The following is a 12,306-nucleotide window of genomic DNA, read 5'->3' as shown; positions in this document are numbered from 1 at the left end:
AAAACCAGAAACAAAATTAAATTTCAGATTAAATGTTAAGCAAAAGCACTCGATTATTGCGACGATGTTTTCAAACAGATGTTGATGTGATTGTGATTGGTGGAGGCCATGCTGGATGTGAAAGCGCTGCTGCTGCAGCTCGTTGCGGATCAAATACTGTTTTGGTCACACAAAATAAAAATACAATAGGAGAAATGAGCTGCAATCCGAGTTTTGGAGGAATCGGAAAAGGTTACAAAATTGAAAAAAAAATAATCATTCAACAATTATTTTTCTAGGTCATTTAATTCGAGAGGTCGATGCTCTTGATGGACTTTGTGCTAGAATTTGTGATAAATCAGCCATCACTTACCAGGCGTTGAATCGAGCTCAAGGACCAGCAGTACTAGGACTCCGTGCTCAAATTGATAGAAAATTGTATAAAACGCAAATGCAAAATGAAATTAATTCAACAAAGCGGCTGGAAATACTGGAAGGTGAAGTTGCAGAGCTTCTCGTCGAAAATGGAAAGATTGTAGGAATTCGAATGATGAATGAAACAGTTATAAGGTGAATTTAATCCAAAATTAAAAATAAAAGTTTATAAAGTTACAAATTTTCAGAACAAAGTGTGTTGTAATCACTACGGGAACATTTCTTCGTGCTCAAATTTACCAAGGAATGAAAACATGGCCTGCTGGACGAATAGGAGAGAAAAGTTCAGATAGACTGTCAGAAAGTTTTCTCAAACATGGATTCGAATTAGGAAGGCTTCGTACCGGAACTCCACCTCGTCTCATGAAAGATTCCATTAATTTTTCAAAGTTTGAACGTGTCGCTCCTGACCGGACACCTATTCCATTTTCGTTTTTAACAAAAAATGTGTGGATCAGCTATGAAGATCAACTGCCAACTTATCTGGGGCATACTAATGACGAAGTCTGTCGGATTGGAAATGAGAATATGCATGAGAATTATCAAGTTGCTTCCGAAACAACATCGCCGAGGTGAAATAAATTTTATAAGTTCAAAAAATAATTGTTCTTAAATTTTCAGGTACTGTCCCTCACTTGAATCCAAACTCTTACGGTTCCCAAAGCTGCACCATCGTCTCTTCTTGGAACACGAAGGTCTCGACTCTCCTCACATTTATCCTCAAGGAATGTCATTGACTTTCAAGCCAGAAGTTCAAACCCAGCTTCTTCGTGCAATTCCTGGCCTAGAAAATGTTGAAATATTTCAACCAGGATACGGAGTTCAATACGATTTTGTGAATCCAAAACAATTGAAAAGAACATTGGAGACACGGAAGGTGGAGGGAATGTTTTTGGCTGGTCAAATCAACGGTACAACTGGATATGAAGAAGCTGCTGCTCAAGGAGTTGTTGCTGGAATCAATGCATCCGCAAGAGCTCAAAATGAGCCAGGAATGGAGGTGTCAAGGACAGAAGGATATATTGGTATTAGAAAATTCAAAAAAAAATCTTTAAAAAATTCAAAAAAAAAAAAAAAAAACATTTCAGGCGTTCTGATTGATGATTTAACAAGCCTCGGAACCAACGAACCGTATCGAATGTTAACTTCTCGTGCGGAGTTTCGACTTTATCTACGACCCGATAATGCTGATATTCGACTCACTGAGTTGGGAAGACGTCACAATGCGATCAGTGACAACCGATGGGCGATATTCACTGAAACTAAGGGCGAACTCAATAATCTGACTCAACGAACAGAGGAAATGAAAATGAGTATGGTGAAATGGAAACGAATAATTCCAAAATTGGCTGCGACATCCAGAAATGACGGAAAAGTTCTATCTGCATTCGATCTGATACATCGGTATGATCTAGACAAAAGTGACTTGGAGCTTTGTCTGAAAGATAAAAACATCGGAGAAGATATTCTGGAAAGGCTGAAAATTGAAGGAAGATATCAAATGGAACATGAGAGGATGAAGGCAAAGGTAAAAGCTTGTGAAAATCGTTATGAGTTGCTTCAAATTCAAAACATTTTTTTCAGAAACAAGAAATCGATCGAGAATCGGCTACGGCAATTCCGGACAACACTGATTTTTCAACAATGCGAGGCATGAGTTTGGAATGCATCGAGAAGTTGGAAAGAGCACGACCAAGAAATCTGGCAGCAGCTACGAGAATATCTGGAATTACACCTGAAGCCATTGTTGTACTTATGAGACATTTGAAGAATCCAGCCCCAGTGAGAAGTTCCGCTGTATAAATTAGTAATCTTAGCCCGCTAGTCTTGTATCTGTTGTCATTTGGAATAGATTGTTTTTTTTTGTTATTGTTGAAATTTTTATTGATTAAGAAGAATTAAAAAAACAAAAAATTAATAAAACAAAAAATTGATTAATCCTCTCCTGTTTTGGCTTTTTCAAAAACCTCTGCAAGCATTTTGTTGCACATTGCAGCATATGGGTTCAGTGCCACCAACTGCATTTTGGCGAACGAGGATCCCAACTCGGCTGCTGATGCGAAATCGGTCTGAATAAATAGTTTTGAATTGAGTCCTTTTTTATGAAACTAACTCTAGCTTTATCATCATCTCCTCTCAATCTATAGATGCTAGCTCTCTGTACGTATGCTTGGCAGGCAGTTTTTGTTTTTGGTCCAGCTAATGATAGAGCTTCGTTAAGATCGTCGAGGGCCTCTGAAATTATTGAGAAATAAGAAAAATCGTAAGATTATCCATTGAGCTCACTTTCTGGTTTATTTTGAAGTCGGTATGCTTGTGCTCGGTTGTTGTACGCGGATGGATTTTTCGGGCAAACTTCGAGTGCTCTGAAAATTTGCTCGTTCGATCAAATCAGATAAGCAATAAAAGAAAACTCACTTTGTAAACTTCTCAATAGCTTCATCCAACCGTACACCTTCTGCCAACGCGACACCTTCTCTCTCGAGCTGCAAACTGAGCTCATAGCCTGGATGCTCCAAACTATCTGATTCTAAATGAATTTCAGCAATTCCAGAATCCGATGTAGGCATTAATGGATTCAGTATTTGATTTAGAACTGCACGATCATGTGATGTCGACATTTTCTAATTTCTGAAATTTATAGAAATTAATTAATTAATAGGATTAATAGGAAATCTTTGATATAGTGAAAATCTTATTGCAACGATGAAATATAATTATCAAAACAGGAAATGTTAATTAATTGAACCAAAATGGTGAATTCCCATGTTCCCCAGTTCGACACCCATGGACACAAAGTAGACGTAGGTCGCCTTCATAAAAATAGACCTGCTTTTTAGTCTAATCGTACTTAGGCTTAGGATCGTTCCTAGATACACTTTTAATAGTCTAAAATGATTGAAAATCATAATTAAAACCCTCCAAATACTTTTAGATTTCACAAAATTTTCAGTCAAAGTTTTTGGTAAATATTTACCAATATTGCCAACAAAGTTTCCAACTGTATATATTTTTTAGGTAGTTTCAAATACAATGGAAACGAAATTGAAGCATACAACTATTTTTTGATCGACTTTCAAAATTATGGCAGGTGAATAAAAACGTACAAAGCTGGAAAAAAAACTGAAACACTTTTCAAAGCTGTGTAAACTTTCAGTCAATTTTATTGGTAAGTTTCCAAATATCGAAAAATCGGACGTTTTGAGTAATTTTAAGCATTGTTGCAGTCAATAACTTCTAATATTAAATTTTAAGAAAATTTCCATGTTTTCCCTCAAAATCTTATCCACAAAACCCCTTTACAACCGGAAAATTCAGAAACTTTAAAAAAAGAACGAAAGATCATAATTAAAAAATGGAAAACTATACTGTGAAAGTAGAGAGTAAACAAATAAACCCAATAGGTACAAACATAAAACTTTTAAAAGTCTGACAAAGTCATACAGGTCAGAGATAAAAGACGAAAAGATGAAGAGAAACATTGAAAATGGAAAAACTATCACATGGCGCCTCTCTATTTTATTCGTACTGTTATCAATAGGTGAAATGACTGCGACGAAATGACCCCGACTTGGTTGCAAAGAAACGCATTGTGACGAGATTGAGAATTGTCAGTTAAATAGTCGTTTTCTGTTAAATGTAAGAAGACAATGGAAATATGATGTCATCTTATCTCTCCGGGGGACACTGGAACTGTTTAAGAAGATTTATCATGTGGTTATTTAGATTAGAATCTGGAATAGGTCACTTGGTCAGATGTTCGGGAAGAAATGATGTCATCTAGATAATTGAAATATTTCAAGTACTTGTTTTCATCAGATTTCTTTGGAAAATCCAGTTCTAAAATTGCAACATCACTAATATAAACGTAAATTTCCAATTTTTTTCTGGCAACTGCCAGCAAAAATTGGTAGCTTGTTTGAAATCACAATGAAACTGCTCAAAGTTCCTTTTGGAATTACAAAAATAAATTTATATTTCAAAATTATAGTCTATGAATCGATTTTTATTAGTATACCACATTTTTCCAATAGATTTGTGCAAAATCAGTCTAGTCTATAATTATCATCTAAAAAAGAATTTGGCACTTATTTCGTTACTTGAAGAGATACAGTAGATGTTACAAAGTATGTAAAAATTCTAAAGACAGATGATAATAATTTTAGAAAATTGATAAAATTTATTGGGAGAATATAGAATGAAAATGAAAGGTAGACGGAACTTCTCTATATAAATATTCTCAAACAAAACAAAGTACACGAAAAGCAAATATTTTCAAAAACTGAAAAACCCCGAGATCTCTAAAAACAGAGTCAATAATCCTCTTTTATCTACCACACACAGTTTTTCTTTCCAATTTTTCACGTCATTGTTATTGTTGAAACAGCTCATTGTCACATTTTGTTGTCATCTCTGACACTCTGCACCTCTCGTTTATTGGTACTGTTTGAATTTTTCGCCTGACTATTATGTGTTTATTTCAATGCACAAGTGCATGAGGGCGAGTGTTCCGGAATAAAATGTTCACATGAAAAACAACGATTTTAGGAGTGAATTTGTACGAAGGACAAAGAATTTTCATGTAGTACTATTTTTAAAAATAGAATTAACAAAGATCGAAATATCTGCAGGAGTTTTAACACTGAGAATTCTATATTATTTCCTTCCATTTCCAGTTTTTTGCCGATTTAACTGAAAATTAATGATGTCTAAAGTAAGGGTAGGCACACATTCTGGATGATTATCGTAGGGATGAAATAAATTAAATCAAAAAATCAAAGTCATGAACTTTTGCATATAGTCTCGTATGACCCCTCCTCCCATTCGGTTGTTAACTTTGATTAGATCTTCCAACTCTTCAAAACAAGGACTTCGATTAAAAATAATTTATTCCCACTTTAACTAACCATCGCGGCATCTCGCATCTTCTACTCACTGCTAACAACACTAACCTACGCTCGAAATGGTCAATATTCCTAGCTTTATCGATAGACTTTTGTCAGGTAAATTAATTTTGCAGATTTAAAGTTTCATACTGAAATGGTATAATTTTCAGTCAACGACACTTCTAACCCCTCGCTAACACGTTGCATCAATGAGGCAGATATTGATGTCGTCATCGAGAAATGCACGAAGATCCTATTAGCGCAAGCGACAATGGTTGAGGTTCAGGCGCCAATTGCGGTACGTTGACTTTTAATTTGTTAGTAAAATAGAGAGTAATTCTTTCGTTAGTTCCTGCCAGAATACGTGTACTTTCAGGTCTGTGGAGACATTCATGGGCAGTATACTGATCTTCTTCGAATCTTCAACAGATGCTCATTCCCGCCGGATCAAAACTACCTGTTCCTGGGCGACTACGTGGATCGAGGACGCCAACAACTTGAAGTCATATGTCTCCTCATGGCCTACAAAATCAGATACCCAAACAGATTTTTTATACTCCGAGGAAACCACGAGTGTGCTTCAATCAACCGTACATATGGGTTTTACGATGAGTGTAAACGAAGATATTCTTTGGCTCTATACAATGACTTCCAAGTAAGCTTTAGTGTATTGAGGTATTCTGTCAAACCTCAGTTTTTCAGAATCTGTTCAACCATCTCCCATTGTGCGCGATGATCTCCGGACGAATCTTCTGCATGCATGGTGGATTGAGCCAGAAATTGGTTTCCTGGACACAGCTTGCCGAAATCACGCGTCCATTCGATCCACCAAACAATTCCCTTGCAATGGATCTCCTTTGGGCAGATCCAGAGAACAACATGACCGGATGGGCGGAGAGCTCGCGCGGAGTTTCGCAGATTTTTGGAGCCGACGTAGTAAAGGACTTCACGGAGAAGATGAATATCGATCTCATTGCTAGAGGACATCAGGTATGATATCACTTAATAACTTGTGTTAAACCTTTTTCAATTTCAGGTTGTTCAAGATGGATACGAATTTTTCGCCGACAAACGCCTCGTGACAATCTTTTCTGCACCCAAATACTGTGGAGAATTCGACAACAATGCAGCAGTTATGATTGTCGACGAGCGGCTCATCGTTTCCTTCGAGATCCTGAAGCCAGCCATAAGAGAAGTGAAAATTCAAGCTCGCGGAGCAGCAGCCGCCAAGAACATGTCAACCAGAAGTATACTCGTGAGCAGCAGAGGACCGAAGTCTAAAAAAGGATAACTAACCATTTATGCAGCTATTGATTGTTTCTTACGAAATAAATGTTTTAAACTTCACAGTGTACCAATGATGTTTACTTCTGTTCTTCCATTGTATGGACAACGAGATAAAATGTCGTGAAACGGACAAACTTTAGCTTCTAGCTCATTATAATAGAATGAAGGTATTGGGCAGTCTACGCAAACGGGTCTTAAGTTTTTGGAGTCATCCGCTTTTCTCAGTTTCACTTTTCTTCTGCATTTCAATGTCAACAATTATATTGAGAAACTTTGGCAGCCGACTGAAGTAATCTATATCTCAGATGTTGCATTGTCTTTAGTTTGTGATAGTTCTGCCTGAAAAGGATGACAAGCAGATTTCCCCGTCAAAAAATAACTGATCATCCACTAACCCTCTTTTACATATCCCCCAATAAACAAAATCCGCAATTTTTGATAATCCGTGCTCCCCAAATATCTTCCTTCTTCGTCATATCAGAAATGTATACATATCCCCCTCATACTCTCCCACTTCTTAACTTCATTCTTAATCCTCTTTTCTGCTTCAATACGCATTTTTTCTTCAACTCTCAAAAATTTGCAGCCGGTTGCCGAGGACACAAGCCTGTGTGTATCCGTGTCTGCTCTGGACGAAGAAAAAATGCAGAAAAGTGCACGTTTTGAAGAGGTGTGAGAAGCAGAAAAAAAAAAGAAAAAAATTGAGTGGGAATAAGAGCAAAGAATGAAAATCGTTGAACTTTGAGTGTTTTCAGAAATTAGATTACAAGTTGTTTGGCAACACCTGGGCAAGGTAAAGCTTGGCAGCTGTGTGAAATAATTAGGACCATACAAAAATGTTCAAAAATTCAGATTCAGAAGATTCACAGTTTTCTTTTCCGACGGCATCACGGGAGCGCCCTTCTTCCTTCAGTGTACATTTGCCGTCATTAAGCCTTCCGAACTTTTTTGTTCCTGAAATTGAATAATTTTTTGTCCATGCCGCTTCTGATAGTATTCATAACCTTTTCAAAACTTACCGTAAAAATAGTTTTCTAAATATTTCTCAATTAGGAGATTATATAGCTATCCCAGTATTCAATAACTCTCCATTTTTTCTTGGTCCAAATGGCAAAACTTGCTTGATGCAGTGAGACCACAAGATTGGTGTAATAAATCGTCTGTGAGAAATACAAATTTGTGGAATATGACACCACAATCCTTGCTCTCAAGTCTCGACTTTCTGAGCTTCTCCAGAACACCCTCAACAATGTTATCATCATTCGAAAATCCTCAATCAATCTTCCTAATGTCCTTTTGTCCTAGTTGACAGGGTTCTCAGGTAGTTGAACCCCGCGAACAATGACAACAACTGATTGCCCAATCAATCGAAACATGTCCGATCATTTGCCGCCAACAAACCCACGGATACCCTCTAGATTTCCTACGGCACATCGAGTTCTCTGCTCTATGATTTTGTCTACGTCTCTCACAATGCCACACTATTCGCGCGAATTTTCTGTGTGGGCTCTTTGCAGTAAAGGAGGAGCACACGAAACATCACAACATGGCAGCAGATGAAGACGAGCCAGATTGAAAGAGAAGTATGAGTATTCATAGGGTGTCTTCAGTGAGTATTAGAAAAAGAAACGCACTTGATTCACTCTCAAGTTTTTGATGTTGTTTTCTTGTTGCAATTTTACTTTTTTTTTTTACTTATTTTTCTTATTTTCCGATTTTTAAAAGGTTTAGGCAAGTCTGCACTTTTCCTCTTAAATAGCGACCTTGCCAAGGTGGTCGTTTTTGAAAATTTAAAATGTCCCGGAAAAATGTCCCAAAAATTTAAAAATATTGCTGACGCTTTTTTGAGCAATTATAAAAGTGGTTTCACCAGGTCAATTTTCAATTTTTTTTTGTTTCTCTCGATTCCAAAAATATTGCCGTGTATGGTCATCTAATCGGGGTATCATGATTTTGCTCGCGGAGCCCATGGGAGCCGGAAAAGTGAAGGTACCTCATTTTGGTGGGTGTTCAAGTACTGGCGAAAAACCACTTTTCGGACTGTTGCACCTCGGGCTTTGCTCCAATCAATTTCAAATCCGGAACTTTTTTGTAGCTCTCGATGAGCCCGATTTTTTGAAGCTAAAATAAAGCTGATTGACCCAATTTCGAAAATGTAGGCCATCATTAAAGTTTTCGAAAAACTAAAAAGATGAACAAAAATATGTAATACGTGAAAAACTCTCTCTCCACTCTCTCTCTCCCTCTGTTTTGTGGCAATTTTTCATTTCTTATTTATCACGCGAAGAGAATTATATTATTTTAATAGTTTTCAAAAATTTTTTTGTAATTGAAAAGGAGTACAAGTAGAAGCTTTGGACAACTGTTCTTATTCTTAGCTCAATAATTCAGGCTGAGGGCCACAGGCCCAATTAGGGCCCAATTGTTGGACATTCGTTAAGCCTATTCTAAGCCAACAACCAGGTTTGAGGGAACAATCTTGGAAACTGTGGGCCAGCTTTAAACCTATTCAAAGCAGATTGTTATTTTCTCAAGCCTACCAGCCAGGTTTGAGGGCCGCAGGCCCAAATACTCTTGGAAACTGGGCTGGCTTTAATCCTATTCAAAGCAGATTGTTATTCGCTCAAGCGTACCAACCAGGTTTGAGGGCCGCAGGCCCAAATACTCTTGGAAACTGGGCTGGCTTTAATCCTATTCCAAGCAGATTGTTATTCGCTCAAGCCTACCAACCAGGTTTGAGGGCCGCAGGCCCGAACACTCTTGGAAACTGTGGGCCAGCTTTAATCCTGTTCCAAGCAGATTGTTATTCGCTCAAGCCTACCAACCAGGTTTGAGGGCCGCAGGCCCAAATACTCTTGGAAACTGGGCTGGCTTTAATCCTATTCCAAGCAGATTGTTATTCGCTTAAGCCTACCAACCAGGTTTGAGGGCCGCAGGCCCGAACACTCTTGGAAACTGTGGGCCAGCTTTAATCCTGTTCCAAGCAGATTGTTATTCGCTCAAGCCTACCAACCAGGTTTGAGGGCCGCAGGCCCAAATACTCTTGGAAACTGGGCTGGCTTTAATCCTATTCCAAGCAGATTGTTATTCGCTTAAGCCTACCAACCAGGTTTGAGGGCCGCAGGCCCGAACACTCTTGGAAACTGTGGGCCAGCTTTAATCCTGTTCCAAGCAGATTGTTATTCGCTCAAGCCTACCAACCAGGTTTGAGGGCCGCAGGCCCAAATACTCTTGGAAACTGGGCTGGCTTTAATCCTATTCCAAGCAGATTGTTATTCGCTCAAGCCTACCAACCAGGTTTGAGGGCCGCAGGCCCGAACACTCTTGGAAACTGTGGGCCAGCTTTAAACCAATTCAAAGCAGATTGTTATTCGCTCAGGCGTACCAACCAGGTTTGAGGGCCGCAGGCCCAAATACTCTTGGAAACTGGGCTGGCTTTAATCCTATTCCAAGCAGATTGTTATTCGCTTAAGCCTACCAACCAGGTTTGAGGGCCGCAGGCCCAAACACTCTTGGAAACTGTGAGCTGGTTATAATCTTATTTCAAGCATGCTGTTGTACACTCAAGCCTACCAACCAGGTTAGAGGGCCGCAGGCCCGAACACTCTTTGAAACTGTGGGCCAGCTTTAATCCTATTCCAAGTATATTGTTATTCGCTCAAGCCTACCAACCAGGTTTGAGGGCCGCAGGCCCGAACTCTCTTGGAAACTGTGGGCCAGCTTTAAACCTATTCCAAGTATATTGTTATTCGCTCAAGCCTACCAACCAGATTTGAAGGTCGCCGGCCCGAACACTCATTAAAACTGTAGGGAACTTCTAACCACATTCTCAGCGGAACAGGCAATACACGAAGAAGTGTTGAGCAACTGTCAAGCCTATTCTGAGCCCAATAAGTCAGGTTGACGGCCGCAGGCCCGAAAACAATTAATAAAGATCCAAGAACGATCTAAACTTCAAATGACCATAACTCAGTCAGTTTTGGTCGTAGCGACCCCATTTTTTCGGGCACACCCAATACCCGAAGGGCTGGCGCGGCTCCGCCGCCCTAGTCTTTATAGTCAGGCTTATAAATATGAAATCTTGTCAAAAATTGATAACCATCTGACCTCAGAATTTTTTAAAAGCTAACATGTCCGATTTGGTCCTTTATTTTGTACAGCTTTACGAAATTTTTATGAAGCTTTACGATATTTTTATATTTGATGTGAAAAATATGACGGCCAGCAGAAAATTAAAATTTCTGTCCAAATTGGCAGAACATTTTGTAGTGAATTTGTACTGTTTGAATTTCTTGGGAACTATTCAGAATTTAATATTTGAGCTACTACATTTAGGACTTTTTTTTTAAATTTTCACTGCCATAAAAAGTAAAAATAATTATTTCAATAGGTGAAATTAGTATATAAAAATTATAAAAAATTGGGTTGAAATCAGTTTAACAGCTGAAAGTTAGCCAAAATGCAAGCTTCAGTTACTTCGAAATTTCACTAGTTATTCTTTAATTTTCAAATTCCACTTTTAGCTATAACTCCTGTTATTCAATTCTCCACTTGATCCGAGCTCCAAAAAAAATAAAAATTCAAGAGCTCTGCTCATATATGCATTGCACTGGACATTTGATTCCTTTGAAATTCAATCAAATTTTGCTTCTTCAACTCACCCGTTTTTCTTTTGTTTCAATTTCCTTCTTAAAAACCTCGTTAGTCGAGTTCTTCTCGCTCATCCCAACTTTCAAATTTTCCAGCTATGCCACTTTGTTCTTGTTTTCTTTTTTCTCCCGAAATTCCAAATTTCATTGCCTTCTTCTCTTCTCCGTCTTCTCGTCTTTCTTCGCCTTTATCGTTTTTCTTCAACACCCAATGCTTCTTGCTCACTGAGCCCAGAATTTCCGCAAATTGCGTGCCAACTCGTGAAATTTTCACCCCCAAAATCGTCACTAGTCACCCGAAAATGCCCTTCTTTTCTTGTTTGTTTGTAGTTTTGTTATTGTTGTTATTGTGCACATTTTTTTTTAATTTCCATATACTTTTGAAGTCATGTAAATTTCCCGTTTTCTAATTTTTAAAATTATTTTCCCAAAAATCGAACAGATCGAACTATTTGCCAAAACTCTCAATTATTACAAGAACACATTTTCCAAAGAGTAAATAGTTCTCCGGTTTATATCAAAAATTACTCGAAACCTTCATTTCTATCTCCATCCTTTTCCACGTAATACAATCATTTGGGTGTACATAGACTGTGAGCTGCAACTGCGGGGGATAAGAGACAAAAAAGTTTGTGTGTTCTTGGTTGAGAACGGTTGAGCACAAGAAAGATAAGGAAAAAACATAGATTGATAGTTTGAGGTGTTTGCAAACCAGAGGCGCCAGTCAAACTTCTAAAATTTGCAATACTTTGTTTCAAACCCTGTATAATTTTTTTGGTTGAAAAATGTTTGGTGAATGGTCTATCAAAAACGTAACTGAATCATATAAACAAGAAAAACGAATTTAAGAAAACAATTGTCATATGATTCATTGAATAATAATTTCTATTTGGTTCACCAAACATTTTGAAACATTTTTAAAATTACAGAATGCATACATCATATGTTTCGAAAAAAAAAAACATCCCGGACCGGGAATTTTCGTTCAACTTTCGCAACAGTTCCATTCTTCTGTTCTAGCAAGCTGTACAAACTGACGTGTGTACGTAACCTATAACAATGGGGGATTT

The 12,306-nt window shown here is 38.0% G+C and overlaps 3 protein-coding genes and 1 non-coding gene across 4 annotated transcripts; 2 read left to right on the top strand and 2 right to left on the bottom strand.

Annotated features, from left to right (window-relative positions):
• Positions 1-27: 27 nt before the first annotated feature.
• mtcu-2 (Protein MTO1 homolog, mitochondrial) lies at positions 28-2,352 on the top strand. Its single transcript, NM_063768.8, has 6 exons — positions 28-231; positions 279-549; positions 603-986; positions 1,036-1,439; positions 1,503-1,942; positions 1,999-2,352. The coding sequence occupies exons 1-6, from the start codon at positions 33-35 to the stop codon at positions 2,215-2,217; spliced, it is 1,917 nt and encodes a 638-aa protein (NP_496169.1). The 5' UTR covers positions 28-32; the 3' UTR covers positions 2,218-2,352.
• ttc-36 (Tetratricopeptide repeat protein 36) lies at positions 2,271-3,051 on the bottom strand. The gene is made up of 4 exons (NM_063767.4): positions 2,833-3,051; positions 2,701-2,780; positions 2,528-2,649; positions 2,271-2,483 (listed from the first exon to the last, which is right to left on the bottom strand). The coding sequence occupies exons 1-4, from the start codon at positions 3,033-3,035 to the stop codon at positions 2,349-2,351; spliced, it is 540 nt and encodes a 179-aa protein (NP_496168.1). The 5' UTR covers positions 3,036-3,051; the 3' UTR covers positions 2,271-2,348.
• Positions 3,052-4,287: 1,236 nt separating this feature from the next.
• Positions 4,288-4,308, bottom strand: 21ur-14218. The gene has a single exon (NR_051567.1).
• Positions 4,309-4,818: 510 nt separating this feature from the next.
• On the top strand, positions 4,819-6,654 carry F52H3.6 (Serine/threonine-protein phosphatase). The gene is made up of 5 exons (NM_063766.3): positions 4,819-5,417; positions 5,471-5,598; positions 5,677-5,955; positions 6,003-6,290; positions 6,337-6,654. Exons 1-5 carry the CDS (start codon positions 5,378-5,380, stop codon positions 6,589-6,591), a joined length of 990 nt encoding a protein of 329 aa, NP_496167.1. The 5' UTR covers positions 4,819-5,377; the 3' UTR covers positions 6,592-6,654.
• The last annotated feature ends 5,652 nt before the right edge of the window (positions 6,655-12,306 follow it).

Source organism: Caenorhabditis elegans, chromosome II (assembly GCF_000002985.6).
Source record: "Caenorhabditis elegans chromosome II".
NCBI classification, from domain to species: Eukaryota; Metazoa; Nematoda; class Chromadorea; order Rhabditida; family Rhabditidae; genus Caenorhabditis; species Caenorhabditis elegans.
The sequence above is the reverse complement of the archived record's forward strand: the minus strand, read 5'-3'. Positions and strand labels throughout refer to the sequence as shown.